Source organism: Megalobrama amblycephala, linkage group LG16 (genome assembly GCF_018812025.1).
Source record: "Megalobrama amblycephala isolate DHTTF-2021 linkage group LG16, ASM1881202v1, whole genome shotgun sequence".
Classification (NCBI taxonomy): Eukaryota; Metazoa; Chordata; class Actinopteri; order Cypriniformes; family Xenocyprididae; genus Megalobrama; species Megalobrama amblycephala.
This window is the reverse complement of record NC_063059.1, coordinates 26,634,617-26,657,395: the sequence shown is the minus strand read 5'-3', so window position 1 is coordinate 26,657,395 and position 22,779 is coordinate 26,634,617. Positions and strand designations below refer to the sequence as shown.

At 37.1% G+C, this 22,779-nt stretch overlaps 3 protein-coding genes across 5 annotated transcripts in view; 2 read left to right on the top strand and 1 right to left on the bottom strand.

The window, feature by feature from the left end:
* Positions 1-1,749: 1,749 nt before the first annotated feature.
* Positions 1,750-17,058, top strand: sarm1 (sterile alpha and TIR motif containing 1). Its single transcript, XM_048160470.1, has 8 exons — positions 1,750-4,074; positions 6,806-7,424; positions 8,859-9,071; positions 9,191-9,282; positions 10,114-10,440; positions 10,837-11,026; positions 11,309-11,430; positions 13,678-17,058. The coding sequence occupies exons 1-8, from the start codon at positions 3,617-3,619 to the stop codon at positions 13,796-13,798; spliced, it is 2,142 nt and encodes a 713-aa protein (XP_048016427.1). The 5' UTR covers positions 1,750-3,616; the 3' UTR covers positions 13,799-17,058.
* On the bottom strand, positions 17,044-22,336 carry slc46a1 (solute carrier family 46 member 1). Its single transcript, XM_048160475.1, has 6 exons — positions 21,743-22,336; positions 20,382-20,773; positions 19,843-20,303; positions 18,633-18,716; positions 18,390-18,546; positions 17,044-18,298 (listed from the first exon to the last, which is right to left on the bottom strand). The coding sequence occupies exons 1-6, from the start codon at positions 22,028-22,030 to the stop codon at positions 18,235-18,237; spliced, it is 1,446 nt and encodes a 481-aa protein (XP_048016432.1). The 5' UTR covers positions 22,031-22,336; the 3' UTR covers positions 17,044-18,234.
* The window catches only part of foxn1 (forkhead box N1), a 28,072-nt gene continuing 27,091 nt past the window's right edge, over positions 21,799-22,779 (top strand). For 2 of the 3 annotated variants that reach the window (XM_048160474.1, XM_048160472.1), the window contains exon 1: positions 21,799-21,933. The gene's annotated coding sequence lies outside the window, so the exon portion shown is untranslated. The remainder of the gene's footprint in view (positions 21,934-22,779) is intronic. The other variant, XM_048160473.1, reaches the window with a different exon arrangement.

Below are 22,779 nucleotides of genomic sequence, written 5' to 3'. Positions count from 1 at the left end.
TCACTTTATAATATTAATATTGAAGCACTGTACTCACATGAACTGATTTAAATATGTTTTTAGTACTTATTGGATCTTGAGAGAGGAAATGTCATTGGTCCCTATGAAGGCCTCACTGAGCCATCGGATTTCAAATAAAATATCTTAATTTGTGTTCCGAAGATTGAAGGTCTTACGGGTGTGAAACGGCATGAGGGTGAGTAATAAATGACAGAATTTTCATTTTTGGGTGAACTAACCCTATAAGAATGGGTGGAGCTGAGTCTGCTTTGCCCCGCTGAATGCAATATACACATTTTAAAAAATACTTTTAATAAGCAGTTAAAAGTAAAAAAAAAATAATACTCACACTCTGCTTTAAAACAGACATCTATTGGGCTGTTAGAAGTTTGCTCTAAAACGTGTTTCTGAATTTTTTTGAAGTAAATCTTTGTGTCTGACATTCTTTTTAAGCTATGTTGCTAAGGACATATTAAATATTCTACTCTTAACAGTCACTGTATTGTCAGGGTTAATGAACAAAAGGATTAAGCTTTTGAAACTCTACACAACATGCATGCAACAGACATGCAATTATAAAGTCTAGCCTAGGTTCTCAGATACTGTGATTTCCTTCTCATGCCACTGAATTCACCATTTACTATTCACCTGAACAGTTTATGATGTTTTATAAGGTATCATTGTAATCCTTGACCATCAAAACATAGGGGTAGACATGCTTCAGATTTTTGTGGAAACCATGATAGTTTTTCAGTATTCTTTGAATAGAACTTTCAAAAGAGAAACATTATTTTTTAACAATTTAGGTCTTTACTGTAACTTTTCTTAATCTTTGTTAATGTCAACATTTACTAATACATTATTGAAATCAAGAGTTGTATCTGATAACATTAGTTAATGCACTGTGAACTAACGTTAACAAACAATGAACACCTGTATTTTTATTAAATAATTTCGACAGCTGTATATTTGCCATCGAATTCTGTTCCAATGAGATTCTAAAAAGGCAAAAATTGAACATTTAAACTGATGCTGGTTAAAGTCCATTCACACACCATCACTGAGATCTTGTAACCAAACAGAACCGACGGTCTTTGTCTTCAAAATCTTGTAAGGGAGAGAAGGAACAAAATCGGCTGTCTTTTGAAAGCTTATGACTGAACAAAGCCCACCAACACTGAGATCTCGGCATTAAGCATGTCACCCTTGTTGAGATTCATACACTGATTCTTTATGTCTGTTTGTGAGTAAATCTCACCATAGTTAAAAGTGTGTAGTGTACAATCTGTTTTAAAACCTATTCAGTTTTTCTGATTAAAACTGTGTTGGACCTTTACGTGAATCACAACAAAACAAAGTTCGTAAGATATTGCTCATATTAAATTCAGTCATGAGATCAGTGAATTAAGCCACTACACAATGATGATATTCCTATCCTGAAGCAAGCACAGCATTAGATTGTGTTTTTTTTTTTTTTTTGCTTTTCTTGCTATAACAAACTCAGTTACAGCAGCCAGAAAAACTCTAACATTACAAAGACAAGTCAAACTACCCAACTAAAGAAAACACTGATCACCATGATGGTAATAATAATAATAAAAAACCCTAACAAATTTCAATAAAACATCAACAACAACAAAAAAACTCTCTCTCTTAATAAGAGCTTCTGTATATGGAGTTGTTTAATCCTCCTCTGCTGAGATCTTGAGAGATTTAATGTCTTCTTTTATCTAAGGCTGCGGCTGAAGTCAGTTGTAGTTCTAGTGTTTTGATTTTTTCTGTTCTTGTTGTTTCTCTTTCTTTCGTTCATTCTGCTTGTTAACAGCAGCTATCTTCAATAATTCTCAATCATCACTTAATTAATTACTTAAAGTAGGCCTACTGTATTACTGCTTACACTGTCAAGCAGCTACAAACTGAGTTATCAAACACCTCTGAAAGGCAAATGATTAGCTTGACTTGAGCTTGCACCTCCTCACAGGAGAATCCTGCACACAGCATATTCTCTCAAAAAGGACAAGTAAAGGACAGTATTCCCACAAAAGAAAGCAGAACCCAGAAAACATAACCCAGCATGTTCTGACACCTTTTTTTATCAAGATTTATTTTCTTTTTTTTTCCAGAAATTTGAGCCAAAGCTTTTCTGTGTGATGGGACCATGCAGACGGGCTTTGCTCCCTAAATGCATCAGTGAGCATTAAGCCCTCATCGGTTGTCCCTAATTTGGTAGGTATAGGTAGGCTAATACTAGAAAGTCTGGGTCCGGGAACACCACCCAAAACATGCCGTTTTGGAGATGTCCTATGTTTACGTTTACGTCCTATGTTGGCTGAGAAGTTGATAAACTCTTTTGTCTTTTCACGTCTGGACTATTGTAATTTTCTTCTAGTTGGAGTATCTAAATCATTACTCAACAAACTTCAATATTTACAAAACTCGGCTGCTAGAGTTCTGTCTGGGGTCAGGGCTGGTGATCATCTTGAAGTCTTTGCACTGGCTCCCTGTCAGGTATCGTATTGATTTTAAAGTCTTGTACAGTCAGTACTTGACTGATCTTTTAATGCCTTACACTCCATGTCGAAATCTGCGTTCCTCTCAGAGTGGACTCTTAGTTGTTCCTAAGACACGGCTTCGCTCTAGGGGTGATAGAGCATTTTCTTCTTATGCTCCTAAGCTTTTGAACTCTCTCCCAGCTGACATCAGGGAAGCAAATACATTAGTGACTTCTTTTAAATCTCTTCTCAAAACATTCTCTTTTAGAATTGCTTTTACTTGATTAATCATTTTATTTTTTCTATTTCTTTGATGTGTTTTTTTGTATTTAAATGTGTTGTTTTCTCTGTTATGTTTTCTTGTAAAGCGCTTTGAGAAAGCCACTTTTAAAGGCGCTATATAAAATAATGGTATTATTATTATTATGCTCTTACCCTTTCATCTTGCCATCATAGGCTACTGCATAACATTGCAATATCGTCTTTCTCCATCAGGTGGAGCCAAGCATTGAACTGAACGTGCTACTGTGATGCTTGCTTCTCCACATCGAGTCCGAGGCGAGATACACTGGGCGGGTCTACAAACGGACGCTGAGGATGCTTGAGCATCCATTATCAACAATATTGACTTCTTTCAAAATATAACAGCATCACGTTGTTTTATTTAATAAGCATCGCTTTAGTTGGCTTTCACAGGAATTTCTCCGAGGGTGGCACAAGGACAGTGGAAATAGTCGTCTTTGTCTGACAAAACCTGATAGATTGTCAGTGTACATCAACAAATCGGCTAATTTTGTCTAATTTTTCCTCAAAAATCAAGTCATTCTTACAGCTTCATCTTGTTATTTGATTGTTTTTAAACAAGCTTGATGGGCCTTTTCTAACGGTGGATTCATAGAGGATATCTTAAAGGCTTTGTAACGTCTCTGACGTCATTTGCGTTTATTATTTTTCTCTGACATCAGCAGGGGACTCGTTTTGTGCAAACAGTCTCTGTTAATGAATTAAACTGCTTCGCATTAAACGTTTTGCTAGGTAATGAGTTAACCGTGATCATTTCTTTGTCACAGCTGAAAGACAAAGAAGCATCAGAACTGTTGTAACAACAGACAAACAGTTGGTAGATGTTTTTGTCCCTCGTCGTTTACATTAGTAAGATTTGCCGTTATTTCTCCATGTTTAGCACCGACAGACTCACGGTTCCTGAATATGTCAGTAGTCGGCTACACAACCGGAGGACGAGCTCCGACCCCAGGGTTGTGTCTCCGGGGATCAGCGCCGATGTCCAGGCCGTGGTGGACGTCTCTCTCCCTGCGTTGCGCTCCGCAATCAAAACGCTGAAGTCTGCCAAAGACACTGGAGATAGGGAAGAGACTCGCCGAGCCATTGCTGAGACTTTCCAGCTGGTTGAGGAGGCCTGGGTCCTGCCCACAGTGGGCCGACAGGTAGCAGAGGAGATCTGCAACAGGATCCGGCTGGATGGGGGTCTGGAGCTGCTCTTGCAGCTGATGCAGACACCTGCTGTAGAAATCACATATGAGTCTGCCAAGCTGCTTGAGCAGGTATTGGTTTCAGAAAACAGGTAAGGAACATCTTTGAAAAGTATGTTGTTCAAATGGGCCCTTAAAATAATTTGGACATCAAGTCACAGTTAAATATGAGTGAATGTTATTGAATTAGCCTTAAAGGATTAGTTCACTTTCAAATTAAAATTTCCTGATAATTTACTCACCCCCATGTCATCCAAGATGTCCATGTCCTTCTCTCTTCAGTCGAAAAGAAATTAAGGTTTTTGATGAAAACATTCCAGGATTTTTCTCCATATCCTCCTGGGACCCAGGAATAGACTTCTGTCCTCTGTAGTGGACATTATATTTTAGTGTTTTTTTCTGACATCATACATGTCACAGTTTTAAGTCTGGGTGTCCTGTAAAGAGCACATTCAGGGCTTTGCAGAGATACCAGATTTTTAGAGGTTTCCCCATTACAACAACAACTTCTTGGTCTTTAAATATGACTAAAAAAATGAAAATTAGCACTCTTATGGAAATATGATAATATTTTGTGATTATTTAAATCGGATTAATTTTCAAATTGTTTATTATAAATCAACATCTCAGGAAAATGTTATGGGGTTTCAAATCAAAATATGACTTTCTGTTATGAAACAGAACATTGATTTCATACATGTCCACTGTAGAGGACACCGGGACTTAAATCATTTCAGGAGACACAACAAGTGTATAGGGAAAGAAATTATATATCAATATTCCTATTAATTATTAGATATTATTATGAAAATGTTGCCAATTATTGCTCCCATTATTACACTTCTTTTTTCATTGCATGTTGCTCCAAGAACACATTAATATGCAAATTAGATACAGTGTATAGATACATTGTATTGAATGGGAAAACCCATGTATGGCCATTTTACCCTCATACTGCATAAAGTAAAATGGTATATCAATTAATTCCATTATATGTTTCATAACATAGTTGAGAATCATCTTTATACAAAGTTTGGTTAAAAACAATCCTGAAGCCTAAAAATTGATTGGTGATTAAAAAAAAATCCCATTGTTTTTGCCTATACATGTCATTTCATGTCATTTTATTTTTTAAACAACTTAGTCCTGGTGTCCACTACAGAGGACATATCATAACATATGAATAAAATATAATTTTTTAAAAATGTTATTTTTTCATTTGTTTCTTATGCTCTAAACAATATAATGACGTGAAAAAATACTAAATTAAAAAAAAAAAACATTTGGGGGTCTCAGGAGGATATAGTGGACTTCAATGGCCTCCAAACGGTTGAAGGTCAAAATTACAGTTTCAGTGCAGCTTCAAAACGTTCTACACGATCCCAGATGAGGAATAAGGGACTTATCTAGAGAAACCATCACTCCTTTTCTAAAATATTTTTAAAATTTTATACATTTTATCCATAAATGCTCATCTTGAACTAGCTCTCTTCTTCTTCTTCTTCTTCTTCTATATTAGAATTCCGGCAGTGTAGACACTGCTAAGCGTGTTACTGCCCTCCACAGGTTAAAGTTTGAACTAAATGTTATATACTTGCACTAGAATATTGTATATGACAATTTAGTTCAAACTTGGACCTGAGGAGGGCAGTAATACACTTAGCAGTGTCTACACTGCCGTAGAAGAAGAAGAAGCTAGTTCAAGATGAGTGTTTATGGTTAAAATGTATAAATTTATTTTTTTTTTTAGAAAATGAGTGATGGTTTCTCTAGATAAGACCCTTATTCCTCATCTGGGATCGCGTAGAACGCTTTGAAGCTGCACTTAAACTGTCATTTTGACCTTCAACTGTTTGGAGGCCATTGAAGTCCACTATAAGGAGATATATCCTGGAATGTTATCATCAAAAACCTTAATTTCTTTTCAACTGAAGAGAGAAGGACATGGACATCTTGGATGACATGGGGGTGAGTAAATTATCAGGAAATTTTAATTTGAAAGTGAACTAATCCTTTAAAGGGATAGTTCAACCAAACATGACAAATTCTGTCATCATTTACTCACCCTCAAGTTGTTCAAAACCTATACAAATTTCTTTGCTCTGATATTTGGAAGAATTTTTGTAACCAAGCAGATCTCGGCCCCCATTGACTACCATAGTAGGAGGGGGGCGAGATCTGCTTTGTTACAAAGCATTCTTCCAAATATCTTTTAAATAAATTTATACAGGTTTGATACAACTAGAGGGTGAGTAAATGATGACAGAAGTCTCATCTTTGGGTGAACTATCCCTTTGATATCAAACAAAGTGGTGTTTATTTTAAAGAAAGATAGCTCAAGCGTTTTACATAAAGTTTGTTTTTTTCAAAAATGATCATAAATTAGATATACTCTTCAAAAATAAGTTAGAAGTACATTTCATGTCTAAATTTGTTGGATAGAATATTAACCTCATTGGAAAAAATATGAAAGAATATAAAATAATAAAGGTGCTATAAGCTATTTTCGTATGGAATGGTTGGCAGAAATCATACTAAAGATATCAATGAAAGAACTGTCCTGGGATCTCATTCTTATTAGCCAGTCAGAAGCCTTTGAGGCGTTTTTGGACATAATGGGTGGAGCTTGAAGGTCCAGCCACACCCCAACCCTAACCTTACTGTTCCTAAAATCTAATTAGGTCAAGCTCCACTCATTATCTTGTCTTGCGTCATTTATTTGTTGGTGCCACTTGGTTGGATATTATGTAATGATTTATCTAATATTAGTATAGTATATTTGTTGGAATTCTTTCAAATGCTCATTTTTGTATTTCTCTGCAGGGATTATGTGGCACGTATGGGCCTTGGGGTCATACTGAACCTGACCCGTGAGCAGGAGGATGCCCAGCTGGCACGAAGTGTGTCGGGCATCCTTGAGCACATGTTTAAACACACAGAGGAGACATCCGCGCAGCTTATCACTAACGGAGCACTGGACACCCTCCTGTATTGGTGCCGTGGAACAGACCCAACTGTACTGCGGCACTGCGCTGTGGCCCTGGCAAACTGTGCCATGTATGGTGGGCACCGCTGTCAGCGTCTGATGATCGAAAAACAGGCGGCCGAATGGCTGTTCCCTCTGGCGTTCTCCAAAGAGGACGAACTGATCCGGTTTTATGCCTGTCTGGCCGTGGCTGTTCTGGCGGCTAACAGGGAGATCGAGAAAGAAGTGGTGAAGTCTGGTACTCTGGAGCTGGTGGAGCCCTTCATCGCTTCGTTAGACCCTGATGAGTTTGCACGCAACCTTTTGGACAGCGCAGACAGCATGCAGGGCCGCACGGCTGCAGACCTGCAGCACTTGCTGCCCCTGCTGGACGGCACACGTCTAGAGGGGAAATGCATCGCCGCATTCTACCTGTGCGTGGAGACTAGTATCAAGTCTCGGCAACGTAATACCAAGGTCAGACAGACACTATATTCACTTGTCTAGCCCTTCCCCACCTAACAAATATATGTCCCATTGAAAGTTTTGCTAAAGTTTTGCTATTTCTGAATGTTCTCAGAGGGTGTTCAAAACATCCATTTTTTTTAAATGAGCATTTTAAATGTTAGAGAAAACATTAAGGGGATGTGTTTTCTATTTTATCATTTAAGCAAGTACTATGGGAACGTTACTTTTGAATGTTCTCTAAACCGTCTGAAAAAAGTAGTTAGTAATGTTTAAAAAACATTAAACTAATGTCCAACTAAAAATGTGCAACTGAAAAAACTTTTCATGAATGAAGTATAAATTAAATTTTTGTGGTTATAATGTTATTAAATACCAGGTAACTTTTAACAAACATTTCATTAACATCACTGGAAGAACGTTTGTTCATAACTTTGTCAGAATCTTCTGAGAATGTTCCTTGATAGCTGGCATGTGTAAGAGCATGTATCTTAGTATACAATATATTATAAATTAATATTTTATATATAAAAACCATCTTTCTCTCTCTCTCTCTCTCTATATATATATATATATATATATATATATAATTTTAGTTAATTAATGCTGATATATAGTACTAGGACATGAGTTTAAATACTATATAAAATAAAATATTCATATATTTAATTTTAAAATAGATATAAGAACAGATATTTCAAGAGAGTGGAGCTGCTCAGGATCTGATAAAAGAAAAAAATATTTAAATACAATATAATACATTATAATAACATAACCCCTAGTAAAAAATATATATATATATATATATATATATATATATTTCATACTAAGTATACATCAAATCCATTAACATATTTTGAAACTTTATTTGGAGTATTTCTTTACTGCACAATGCACATTTCTTAATATTACACCTAAATGCAAGACATTTAGGGGCAGGATAGGTACATACAGTGTATATCAATATCGATATATATATCCAAGTAATACATGTGTCTTCTTTGAAACACAACGTTAATCTGAAGTTAAACCTGCCTCCTGGTAGGTTTAATTTAAGCCTCAATTTAGTCCTGGAGTAGCTCTAGTCTTCCTCCTGGAAATCAGTTTATTAAACTCTGGACTAGACTAAGTCTAGGACTATTTTAAACCATGACAGAGAAAGCAGATTTCTGTTATTCTGGTTTAAAGGGCCATTTTATTCTAACACTAGGCTTAATCTCTGTCCAGGAAACCGCCCCAAAAAGTACAATTGCAGGGTACTTTTATTTAGCACATCAAATATGTAAATGTATTTGTAGTATACTTAGCACAAAATTTTTTTTTCAAATATATTTTAGTATTTTTTTTTCACCAGGGACATATAATAATATAATAACTAAGACTCAAGTGTACATATAAGTACACAAAAGTAAAATGAATTTTAATAAATATTATCTTTCTACACAGATATTTCAGGAGATTGGGGCTGTTCAGAGTCTAAAGAGGATCGTCATGTACTCCAGTAATGGGACCGTCTGCTCTCTGGCTAAGCGGGCCTTAACAATGATGAGCGAGGACGTCCCGAGGCGTATCCTGTCGTCTGTACCCAACTGGAAGAGCGGAGAGGTGCAGACCTGGCTGCAGCAGATTGGCTTCAGTGCATTTAGTGAACGGTTTCAGGTTTGTACACAGCTCCCATTTCCTGTTCAGCTGACCAAGATAAAGGTGAAGGATATGATAATATCATGCCGATGTTTGCTGTGGACTGAATCACAATTTTTTTGCACCATATCTCTCAGGAACTGCAAGTGGATGGAGATCTGCTGCTCAATATAACAGAACAGGATCTGATCCAGGATCTGGGCATGACTACTGGGCTCACTCGCAAGAGGCTAGTGCTGCTTAATTCTTGGAAGTATTCATGCTCAAAAATATTTATAGAAATGTTATGTATGTACAACTATCATAAATTTAACCCTAATAACACATTGAAAATCTGGGATTTAAATATCTAATTTAAACATGGAAATAAACTTGGACTTTTTAAGATTTTGAGAAATTTAAATTAAAAGAAATTAAAGGCTCCATTTTTTGGGTTTAAGCAATTTAAAACAATGTTTCTGTATGTTTCAATCATTCTAATATGCTGATTTGGTTCTTAAGAAATATTTATTTTTATCAATTTTGAAAACAGCTCAATATTTTTTTGTGGAAACTTTCAAATAAATGCTGTTCTTTTGGATTTTCTATTCATCAAAGAACCATGAAAAAGTATGTATCAGTTTCCACAAAAATATTAAGCAGCAAAAAATGATTTCAACATTATTAATAATAAGATATAATATTAATAACAACAATAATAATTGATAATAAGTGAGCACAAAATCAGCATAATAGAATGATTTTTGAAATATCATGTGACACTGAAGACTGAAGTAATGATGCTAAAAATTCAGCTTTACCATCACAGGAATAAATTACATTTTAAAATATAATCACATAGAAAACCATTGTTTTAAATTGTAATAATATTTAACAATATTTCTGTTTTTACTGTATTTTTGATCAAATAAATTCAGCCTTGGTGAGCATAAGAGACTTCTTTCTAACACATCAAAACATTAAAAAATCTTAATTATTCCTTTTGCATCCAAGTGTAAATTAAAATGAAAATAAATAAAAAAACATAACCTGTAGCAATTCTTTGATAACCTCTGTACAGGTTTCTTAGAGATCTGCGTGTACTGAAGACCTACGCCAACTACTCCACATGTGACCCCAATAACCTGGCAGACTGGCTGGCCGATGTAGACCCACGATTCCGTCAGTACACGTACGGCTTAATTCAGTCTGGAGTTGATCGGAAAAATATTGCCCACATTACAGACCAACAGTTGCTGTCTGACTGCCACGTAGAGAATGGCATCCATCGTGCCAAGATCCTCTCTACCGCCCGCCGCCCTGCTAAACCCTGTTTAACTGATTCCCAGCCCACGGGCCCTGATGTGTTCATCAGCTACCGTCGCACTACAGGTTCACAGCTTGCCAGGTCAGACCTTATCCATCTAATCATCATCCGTTCAGTTACCAAAGTTCCATTTTAATAATCGGTACCATATGGATGATTGGTTAATATTTTGATTACTTTGCCATAACTCTTACTTAATCTTTAAAATCACTTTAAATTTATGATTTAATCTTGAATGCTCTCTTGAAATTCTTAAATGCAAATCTCAAAATATAAATCCATTTTTTCTTACTGTTCATACTGTGAAATGTGGATTTACCATTTTTCATTATAATGTTGTGTTTCAAAAAGTCTTAAAATCATTGGTTTTAGTGTTTTATTTGTAATTTATTTAGACAAAGTAGTATAGAATTTGAATATTGACCATATACTGTTTGAAAATTACCCCATGTCTCCTGTTCTTTTCTTTCTATGCAGCCTACTGAAGGTGCATCTACAGTTACGTGGTTTCAGCGTCTTCATCGATGTGGAGAAACTGGAAGCCGGCAGGTTCGAGGAGAAGCTGATCACGAGTGTGCAGCGAGCACGAAACTTCATCTTGGTGCTGTCAGCCAATGCGTTGGACAAATGCATGGGTGACGTTTCAATGAAAGACTGGGTTCATAAGGTTAGAGGAAAAAATCCTTCAGTGATTAAGCTTTACTTTTCATTTTTACATTGAGCAAGGTTCAGTTAATTGCACAAATGCTGTACTTCAACTGGAAAACTCACACCTTCGGGCTTCAGTCATTACAGTCATTATTACCTAAATCCCTAGTAGAGAATCCATAAATCTATTCTCAGAAGATGCCAAAATGTCCTTCAGCCAACACCTTGTAATATGTAATTATGTGTTTTAATATTGTCAGTCTGCCATGTGAGGCTAAACATTTTGATTTGTCTTCCGCAGGAGATAGTCACGGCTCTGAATGGGAAGAAGAACATCGTTCCTGTCACTGATAACTTTGTGTGGCCCGATCCGGCCTCTCTGCCAGAGGACATGAGCACCATTCTCAAATTTAATGGCATTAAGTAAGTCAACACTCTGTCTGACTAACCATGTTGGTGCAGTTACTCTTAAAGGGGTAGTTCACCCTTACTCACCCTCATGTTGTTATAAACCTATAAGACTTTTGTTTATCTTCGAAACACAAATGAAGATCTTTTTGATTAAATCTGAGAGATGTCTGTCCTTCCAATGACTGCCTTTGCAACTACCACTTTGAAGCTTCAAAAAGTTAATAAAGAGATTGTAAAACTAATCCACATGAACAAACCTCTTCTGGAAGCTCAAACATGCTGCACAACCAATGAGGTTCATTCTCGTGTGTTACGTAGCATGTTTGAGCTTCAGGAAGAGGTTTGTTCTTGTGCGTCATTCAAGTTTGGTTGAGCTTCCACTTATGTTCGCTGATCAATGTTTACATGTGAGTAAAAGCCTAAATTAAATCTGTTCATCATAAAAAGTGATCGAGTCTCTTCAGAATATTTGGACTAAACCACTTGATTCATAAGGATTAGTTTTATGATCTCTTCATGAACTTTTTGAAGCGTCAAAATGGTAGTTGCAGACAGTCAATGGAGGGACAGAAAGCTCTCAGATATAATCAAAAAGATCTTCATTTGTTTTCCGAAGATGAACGAAAGTCTTGCGGGTTTGGAACGACATGAGTGTGAGTAATTAATGACAGAATTTTAATTTTGGCATGAACTAACCCTTTAACAAATAATATGTACTGCTGTAGTTTGTGCCTGCTCAGTAATTTGCCAAAGTTAAAATTATAGATCCAAAATTACCAGATCCATATCCAGTAATAGCTTTTATTGTAGAGATTTGCTAGACTGGGTAAACCCAGCCTGATCTGCCGGCGATTTGATTTCGCCCGGCAACTCAGTCTGGAAACCCGTACATTCATTTCTACTGCTTCTGTTACACTTTTGCGGGAACCAATCACAGACTGGCTTATCCACCTTGCTCGCTATTGGCGGGTATAACACGATGACGATAGAGAAGCGACGGCACGACCGTCAATCCAATTCCTTTTAACCTCTCGACGATGCTGAATGACTTCTTTAGTTTAGCAAACAAATCACTCGAGTGGGTGTAAATACCACTCACTTTCATGTTTTTTTTGCACAACCTGCAAAAATCGCTCAATGCCATTGCTGCTTCTGCAAACCGCTGATCAATGCTACAAACCAATAGAGGGTATGCACGTGACGTCACCGTCGACCGTTACAACTGCGGTCAAGCCCGCTAAGTGGCAAAAGACTGAGTGGCAGCATTGGTTTTCAGCGTGAATGCCGCGCAAAACACACAAAACACATCCAAAATGGAAAAGAGCTTTGTGATTGACTGTACAAATAACTTTGACACAAAACCTGAGGTATATATTTAAAGACTGCCGAAAAAGAAGCAAATGTATCGCTGCAATTCACAGAAACAACTCGACTCCAGCAGAGAAACATGGATTTGCAGTTATCATTTTATGTCAAATTGTTGGATTTTGAGGTAAAATCATACCGTATATATTGTATTGTTATATATCATGTTGACAAATCATCAATTAAATATTTTCCATCTTATATTCTGCATAATTGTGTGCTTTAAAATAAACACTGACAAAAAATATACTATAAAACTATATATATTAGGGCTGGACGATATGACGATATAACATTGATAGAAGTGATTGCTCGGATTTAAACCTACCTATATCGTAGTTATATAAAATATTCACAGACAGATTTGTTTTATGTATTTCCCCAGTGTCAAATCAGGCACATATAAATGTCAGGAAACACGACTCCAGGCTGCAATATCCATGGATTAGGTTTATTTGACAAGTTGTAAGAAACACTTTCGAGTCCAACTTTTAGTGTAATTCGTTAGTTTTACTCGCGTTTTCGCAGTTTCCCCTATTAAATCCAGTCACACAGCAGGTTCTTTTGCCCCTCAGTCCAGCTGAGGGACCGCGTTCCGACGGGAAAGTGACGTCGATGCATACCCTCTATACAAACTAAACCTGGAGTCTGGAGTTTTCGCGTCGCTCTGCAAAGTACGTCTCCCGGATTGTCGATCTGATTGGTTGAAGGACTATCCAATTGCGTGAATAATGCTCGTTGATCACGCCTCTTGTGCAGTAGAAAATACATATAGACTCCCCAGACCAATGTTCAATTTTAAATTGAGCTTGGTATGGTGATAGCCAGAAAAGAGATTTGCACTAATCTAATTGGAAAAATAATTAATGAAAATCTTTTCTCTCAATGTCACAGGTGGTCACATGAGTATCAGGAAGCCACTATCAGCAAGATTCTGCGCTTCCTCAAGGGATGCCCCAGCCAAGAACAACCAGATGCTGCAAAAACTGACAAAAAAGAGCCAGAAAAGGAATAATTGCCGTCATGTAACCAGAACACACCTGTTACCCCTCAGAGGCCAGTGTTTCCTTTGGTTGTATGCATGTAGCTGGTCTAGATAGATTACTGTTGAATTTTCTTGGGAGAAAAAGACATAAATGTAACTTTCCCAGAGATGCAATGGAACTTTAAAGGGTTAGTTCACCCAAAAATGAAATTACTCACCCTCATGTCATTCCAAACCCACAAGACTTTCGTTCATCTTCGGAACACAAATTAAGATCTTTTTAATGAAATCTGAATGATTTCTGTACCTCCATTGACAACTACATAAAACTAATCCATATGAATTGAGCGGTTTAGTCAAACATTTTCGGAAGAAACATGATCACAGATTTGGAAGTAATTAATGACAGAATTTTCATTTTTGGATGCACTAACCCTTTAAAGGTGTGGTTGCATTAGGAAAATTAGTAACAGACCAAAAAAGGTCTCTCACCCTGTCAATAGTGTGGCGATGTATGATACACAGCTCAGACACTTTCAAACAAAGTCACTTTCAAACAAAGCAGCATTCTGTTGACTTGAAACCTGTTGTCAAATCAAAGAGAAATCTTTCGCCCTTGCACAAAATTTGCAATTGTGTGGATTCCTATTGTAATGACTGGAGTTCCCCGAACAACAATAAATGTGACCGCACCTTAAGGATTCTAAGTTATTTACAGCTTTATATCTGTAGACAGCATTTTTGGCTCTAAATAACACTGAATATTCCTCAATTGCAGTATAGTAATCATACTAGCTATGTACTGACTATGTTCCCAGAATTGTGTGGGACTTTTCTGTAACTCAGGAAGTTGAATCGATTTCTGCATTATCAGTCATATTTATGACATCAGCATAAAGCATAGTCAGTCTCTGTTTATATGATAGAGATAGATAATACTAGTTAGTCTTGCATTATAGCATTATCAGTTGAACTATTGAAAAAAGCCTTATGAAACATTAATTTTTCATTTTTTTAAAAAGTGGTTTGCAGTAAGTTACTCAGGCATCAAAAATACTGTAGTTCCATAAAAATAGTTTCTGTTTTTACAGGTTTGTGCAGTATAAGTTATGTTAAAGGTAGGGTAGGCCATTTTTTTTTTATAAACACATTTTGTTATACTGGTTGAAACTCTCCTCACATCCTGATAGCAATCAATAATAGAAGTGGTCTAAATATCAAATCATGTCTTAGGACCAAAAAATGTTTGTCCGATAATTGCATTCGGTCCGAATGCAATGACAGGATGTGCTACCTGCCTGTCAACATATGAATTTCCATACCTCCGTTCTCCGTTCACACACCATCAGTGCATTCCGTATGGCTATCAGTGATGCGCGGGTCAATGTATAAACAACCCGCACCCGACCGACGTTTTTAACTAACCCACCCACAACTCGGACCGCAAAAAAAAAAAGAAAGAAAGTATTGTACCCGACCCGCTTCCTGACCCGCATTTTTTAAAAGTAGTAAATGCTCATTGTAGCGTCATTGGGCCATAGACATAAGAACTAGGGGTGCGGGGGTGTGTGGCCTCCCCCCTCCCATACGCCCCCCCCATCAGCCTCCCTGGCCAATAATATCCATTAATCCAGCCTGTGTAGGAGAGAAATGTTTCAGGACCTGACGTGGTGCGCTCAGAGGTGCAGCGGCGAGAGCAAGCAGTTCTTGAGGCGGCCCATCATTTTCCATTTCAGCTATCTAGATGCATATTATTGATGAATGCGATGTTTATGTTTCGACCCTGCTTGAAGAATTCATCAGCAGGTCAACTGAGAGAAGGCCCAAACTGTTCTTTTTCTGAATTCTGTATGATATAGCCTAGTGTTATGTAATAAAGGCTTGATTTATTAATTTATTTCGTTTCATTTTCTTAACAATTAAGCTGCTGCATGTGTTTATCCAGTCTAATCGAAGTGTGCGTCTCTCCCCCGACTTTCCCAACAAAAATCCCGCCCCCTCTCAGAAAATACATAAAAATGACATACTGAGCTATATGTGTTTAAAAGTAGCCTATTAAAATGGTACAATGGCATTGCTCAGTTCAACGTGTTGGGAAATCGGGCATTTTGTCCCGCGTCAGCATTTATTCAAAAGTTAATAACGCTCAACATTCAAAAGGTAAATAAGGATTTCCCACTTGTATTAGCAGGGTTAGGCTATTTGTGAATGCCCAATTGAATGCCCAATTGAAGCTCTCACAAACACAAAATGCAGTGATAGAATATGTTAATAAAGTATTTATTAACGCATTTTAGACTGAGGCTACAATATCCATAAATAAATGTTCACAAATACCCATGAAAGTAAAACTGAAACCTTTAGTAAGTAAAACTGAAAATTACAAAGGTTTAATTGGCATCTTTATTTCAAACGACCCGACCGACCGCAACCCGTGCATCACTGATGGCTATGCATTGTTGTAGACAGACAGTCACCGAGCACAACAAACAAACAGCAGCCAGTTCTTCTTGAAACAAAACAACGAGTTTATGCTGTGTTCATGCCATGTAGTTACAGTAATTACGAGATTGCAACCTGTGAAGTACAGCTACTCGGAGCTGTTCATGTCCTCAGACTCGGATTTATGCGTTTCTATGTCAACACTATCAACGGCAAAACTAATCTGTAGCAGTCAGGTGGAACAAATAGAGATCTGTAAGTTTATGTTCATTATTATTCTAACACTTTGCAGACTCTGCTGTGTGCGTTCATGTTCAGAAGGATGCGTGGCTTTGGAGAGCGCTCTGAAGGGAGGGTGGGATCTTACGCTTTCAAAGCTAGCTTGCTATTGCTAGCCTCTCTGAAATTGCCTACCCTACCTTTAAGTTATTACAGTATATTATGTACCATGCATCATTCACAAAACAAATTAAATTTTTCACCTCTAAATCATAATGGTCATTCATCACCTTATGCAGTATTAGGAAAAAAATCCTTTTAAACAGTTACTTGACTTGAAAAACTGCTGTAGAAGCTTTCTTAGGATTTGCAAGAATATTATGCAGCAGATTTGAGTCATACATTTTCAGACACTGTGAAGATGCAACAGGTCAAGGAAAATGCTAATGAACATTTACTAACTCCTCTTGACACCTCAAGCTTTATCCTGCTATTGAGCTCCCTACTGTTGCCTTATGATGTTTGTCAGTCCGTCTTTCATGTTATACAATGTGTAAAATCTGTACAATGAAATAATGAAATATTCTTTTTGGAGAAATAAACAGCAATAAAGCTTGTTTTGGAAAACATCCCTTTATTCTGCATGTCCAGATGTTTGTGTCAAAAAATAAAAAAATTGCATGTTGCACTGTATTCAAATATTCTAGTACAAAACGTCAAACCATTGAGATAAACGATTTGACACTTACAGACAAGCACAAAGCATTAGATGTAATTTTCAATTCCTGTTAGATGTAATGTTCACAGACAGACAAGCCATAATTGCAAGAGTCTCCTCTCACATTCATGTAATTTTCAGATGTCTAGAACACAACTAACATAGGGAAGCATTAAACGTGTTGAATTAATTAGAGTAATAATAGACTTGTTATTGAAGACAATTAAACATTCTAACAGTCATATGATTAGCTTAGATCAGGACCAGTGTACACCTGAGGAGGGCAGTGAGAGTGTATAGATGCTAAAGACCTGTTGCTCATGTGTGGTTTGAGGTAGTGTGTTATCTTCTTGACACCATACTTCGTTGTTTGAATTGTCTGTGGTGAAGTAGTAAGATTAGTAGGTACTGAGAATTTCCATGACACACTGCATTAAAAATCTTGATGTTAAGATGCAGTGATTTTCCCTGATACACCAGTGAGACGTGACCAAACAGGCTTCTCAATCACTGCCCCGGCCCCCATTAGTCAGCAGATAATTCTGACCAAAACTCATGCCATTGGTTGAGCTAATGTTGTTGTGTCATGCTGGTGAGGATGACACAGTGTTTTGATAACACCACAGAGTCACAGTGTTTACACTTTTTGGGGAACTCCACATACCTATGTGTCACATGATCCTTCAGAAATTAGTCTAAAATGTTGTTGTGGTTCTTGAGAAAAACAGTTGCACTGCTTAATTTTTGTGGAAATTTTTATTCAAGATTCTTTGATATAGAAATAGAATTTGAAATATAATTATTTTGTAACATTATAAATGTCTTTACTGTCACTTTTGATCAATTTAATGTATCTTTGCTGTATAATTTCTTAAAAAAAAATAAAAAAAATTCTTATGGTCAGAAATGTTGTTGGAACATCACGGCGACTGCCATGCCCAAGTCATCAGGAATTGCACACGAGTCCATTTTGTGCGCTCTATTGGTAGTCAGCTTTAGGATCCCAGTTGTGCAGAAAATCATTACTTTTTCTTGGACTCGCTCTGTCCTTTGCTGTCCTAGCTGTAAAACTCTTACAGACTCAATGTCAGGATATTCCAGAGCCTTCTCGGTTTGTTCTTCTCTCTCTCTTCTCCTGGCAACCCAAGCCCCTGTACACATTACAATAAAAATACATCAAATTTTGTGGTTATGAATCATTCACAAACTGATAGTCTAAATGACGACCATTGAGGGTCTTACCCAATAATGCCAGCTGGAATAAGGAGGATGAAGGCCCCAAAGAGGAAGGGGAATCCCTTCATGAAGTGTAGGGTGGCAGGGTACAGAGAGTTAAAAACCCCACTAGATACTAGTGAGCATAGACCTTCTACACACGCCACTGAAGCAAACAGAGCACCTAAGACAAAAACAAATTAAATAAATAAGCAAAACACTTTATTCCATTAAATTCAAATTTGTGACACAGTACTGTCCTTGTTTCACCTTGCTCCGAAGGGTCCACCAGTTTGGACAGTTTAGATCTCAAGACTGGGGTAGAGGCCATAAAAAGGAAGCACAGGCCATATCCTGACAAAGACAGATAGATAAGCAACTTCTGCAAGTTCATTTACTTGATTCATATATACCTACTGCAGCCACTGGAGGACAGTGTGAGGTTGCATCAGCACTGCATATCTTTTGAAATAACAAGAAATAGTGTCTTGACCTTTATCCTGTAATGTAGGCCTAGTCTAAATATTAGAACATTAACAATGTCATACAGTCACTCTGAAAAAGTGTCAAATAAATTATTTAAATTGAATACACTTACACTGACATTTTGCTGTACTGTTTTGCACACAAGTAAACTTTCAAGATCAACTAGTAAATAATCTTAATTTTAATTAAGCACAATGCATTATAATCAATCAATAAATATTCATATAACATTAACATACATAATATACATTTTAATAAAATTGTATATGTATATTTTACATAAAATATAGTAGTCAACATTTGAAGTGGATCAAAACCTTTCATCAAAGTTGTCGTAAAACTTTCCTCTTAGGACAACTTAGTTCTTAGGACAATTTTGATTAACTTGTTTGATCCACTTCAAATGTTGACTACTGTATATTATTATACACACTTTTGTCTGTACATAAAAGTTTGTGGTCAGTAAGTTTGTTTTAGGATTTGCATTAAATTGATTAAAAAGTGACAAAGACTTCTCCATTGTTACTAAATTCTCTATAAAAATATTAAGCAGTACCACTGTTTTCAATATGGATAATAATAAGAAATGTTTCTTGAGCACCAAATCAGCATATTATGATGATTTCTGAAGAATCGTGTAATGCTTCAGATGGCTGCTGAAAATTCAGCTTTGCAATCACAAGAATAAATAAATATTTATATATTAAAATAGATTTAAAATAATTAATATATTCAAATTATATTTAATATAATCAATATATTATATTTGATATATTAAAATACAAAACAGTTATTTTAAATTGTAATATTGCACAATAATACTGTTTTTACTGTACTTTTGATCAAATAAATGCAGCCTTGGTGAGCACAAGAGACTTCTTTCAAAAATATAAAAAAAAATGACCAGCCCCAAACTTTTGAACGGTGGTGTATAAAGTGTATATATATATATATATATATATATATATATATATATATATATAGCAGATCTTACCGGTAAACATCAGAGCTGTAGTGTCAGCGACTGAAATCACAATCAAGCCAACAATGTTAGAGGTAAGGCCCACCAGAGCCACCCAGGAGTCCTCCAGACAGCATTGCATGGCCCTGAGCCCTGTCAGGCTGGTGAGGTAGGCTAGATTCTTGGCCGCAGAGCCATAACCAATCATCTCTGGACCCCAGCAGAGCGGAGCACTCAACTCATAGAGCACATAGAGGTCACTGCAACCCAAATGTACAGACACCACCAAAAAGAAGCAGAGAGTGTAAAACCATAGTTTAGTTCTGCGCCCCTGCGGTTCATCAGATCCATAGAGGCGGTAGATGGCCCGGTGATGCCTGGTGGAGAGGAGTTTTGCCTCGGGGTCAGGGGTGACCGTTTCAGGCACAAACAGGTATGTGTAAAAGGCTGCTGCAAGATTTGTGGCCAATACTAGCCAGAAAGGGTTGATATACCTGGAGGGAAACATGACATAATTTTTTAATCACAGAAATATTATATTTTTATTTTATGCATTAACAGCTGCCGAATACCCTTGTGCCCGACGCCATTGTCCTCCGATGATGCTTGCAAACATGCCAGCCAATCCCAAACAAGCCTCTAGTATCGCCACACGAAAGGTGCGAGACCCCCTGCCGCTCGTGTCAGCCACATACGCAAAGCAACCGGCCAATATGGCGTTGAAGTCCCCGGAGAGGCCGCTGCAGATCCTCCCAATAAGGAACCAGAACACAGGTAGCTTCAGGTACATTACAATCAAATACACTGCCGCCTGAACAGCCAGGCCAAGGGATGGGATGATCAGAACCAGACGCCGACCTGCACGGTCACTCCATGAGCCTAACAGGGTCACCATAATCAGCCCAACTAGAAAACCACCCAAATTAATGTATAGGCTCCAGTGTGCAGTCAGAATCTCCACTTCCTAGACAAGGGAAATAAATTACATTAAAAAAAAGTTCTTTTGGAAACATATAATGTAGTTTTTTAAGTATTTTGTCATACGTTTGATAATGTAGTATCTTTCAGTTGAATATATCATAAAAAAAATAAAGTTAAATAATCCACTAGTAAAAAGAGCTGGTTTGTCTGCCATTCGCTCAGAAATCGAATTACACTGGTCAAAGTTTGTGATTTAATAATAAAAAAAATAAAAAAAATAAAAAAAGTAACTCGTAAGTGGCATATGTTCGGGAATCGAACTACCCCTGACAGCAACATAGTGTCGGCCCAGATCCAGCCCACATCTGGTCTGTGTGTAATCCACATGTACCAGATGTAGGCCGGATCTGGGCCACACTATATCTTGCTGTCTGGGACACTGGTAGCGTAGCTTCACTAGATTCACTAAAGAAAAAAGAAGCTCATAAAAGTAATTCGTTTTGGAATAGGACTATACTGGACACACTGTACTGTATGTTTTTAATTTACTAAAAAAAAAAAACGGCTTCAAAGTGTCAATTGTTTGGGAAAATAAAAATAAAATTTGATTCAGGTTCACTGACCAATTTTGTGACTCACTACAGAAATAACCGGCTCAGTGTCATTCGTTTGGCAATCGAACCACACTGGTACTGTAGCTCTGTATATTTTTGATTCACTGAAAAAAGAACGACTCATTACAGTTGTTCGTTCAGGAATCGACCTAGGCTACACTACTGCGCTATTCTGTATGTTTTTGACTCACTAAAAAGAACCGAGTGTAATTTGTTCAGGAATCAAAATACAATAGGCGCGCTTTTGACTCACTAAAAAGAACCGGCTCAAAAGCATTAACTTCGCGTGCTTCACCGGTCGCGCAGATTGTTTTTGATTCACTAAAAGAACCGGCAGATTTCTGGATGAAAAACGGTTCTCGGTTCCAAATCCACACAACGTGTCAAACATCTGTTACCTTCTGCAGAGGGTCGTGGACCGTAGATGCATTACATCCTCCTCCTTTCGTTCCATTATAACCCACATCTTCACTGAGACGATCCCACAGGTACTGCGTGTATAAAGGCATCTGGAGAACTATGGAGAACGTGGAAAGGAACATAACGGGCTCCACGGTCACGGAAAATGGACATGAACACGGCGGAGGAGGTTTGTTTTGTGTCACCTTAAAACAACAACAGAATTTGCTGGAGTCACCCGACTCCGAGTCCTCCGCAATAATAGCGCTTGTATCTGATTCATCCATGGTTTAAAGCTTTCAGAGTCCAAATGCTTAAATCACAGACGATAAATCTGGACGACAGAAGAGTGTAAACATAACTAGTCTGAACAAACAGCTGAGCTGACAGAATGTGACTTACGGAAGCCGCCGTGTCTTCCAGCAGTTTGCCGTGCTTCTGGCGTCCCCTTTTGAAACACATATGAAACTGACATGACAATTTCAGTAAAAATCAACTCCAGTTCTCGGGACCCACTGCTCTGGACATTTTGTATGTCTCCCTTATTTGACTGATTCATTAAGAGAGCTCCATGAACTGAGAGACATACAAAATGTGCAGAGCAGTGGGTCCTGAGGACTGGAGTAGAGAAGGCTAAACAAAACTTTTTTAAAGTCATCTTTATAGTAGTATTTTGTGCATATAATCATATTGGCTATTATATTATATTATATTACATTATATTATACATTTGGTAACTCTTTATTTTAGTGCCGTAGTTAAATGTATGATGTACTTACTATAGTAATAACAGTAAATTATGCATAATTACAAGTAACTAACCCTAAACCAAACCCTAACCCTAACTGTAACTCTATAGTAAGTATATGTAGTTAATTAGTAGTACTCAGTACTTATTTGAGTAATTACAATGTAACTACGGCACTGTAAAATAAAGTGTAACCTAACTTTTACATAAATTACCAGAATAAAACATGAGTAGCACATTCTGTCAGGTAAAGTAAAATCCTATTACTAAAACAATTCTGTAATAATG

Coding starts and splice junctions, on each gene's coding strand:
- sarm1 (XM_048160470.1), top strand. CDS start 3,617: ATGTTTTTGTCCCTCGTCGTTTACATTAGTAAGATTTGCCGTTATTTC. Junction 7,425..8,858: donor CTCGGCAACGTAATACCAAG/GTCAGACAGACA, acceptor CTTTCTACACAG/ATATTTCAGGAGATTGGGGC. Junction 9,072..9,190: donor CATTTAGTGAACGGTTTCAG/GTTTGTACACAG, acceptor CATATCTCTCAG/GAACTGCAAGTGGATGGAGA.
- slc46a1 (XM_048160475.1), bottom strand. CDS start 22,030: ATGGATGAATCAGATACAAGCGCTATTATTGCGGAGGACTCGGAGTCG. Junction 20,774..21,742: donor TCCACGACCCTCTGCAGAAG/GTAACAGATGTT, acceptor TCCCTTGTCTAG/GAAGTGGAGATTCTGACTGC. Junction 18,717..19,842: donor TACAGCTCTGATGTTTACCG/GTAAGATCTGCT, acceptor TGTCTTTGTCAG/GATATGGCCTGTGCTTCCTT.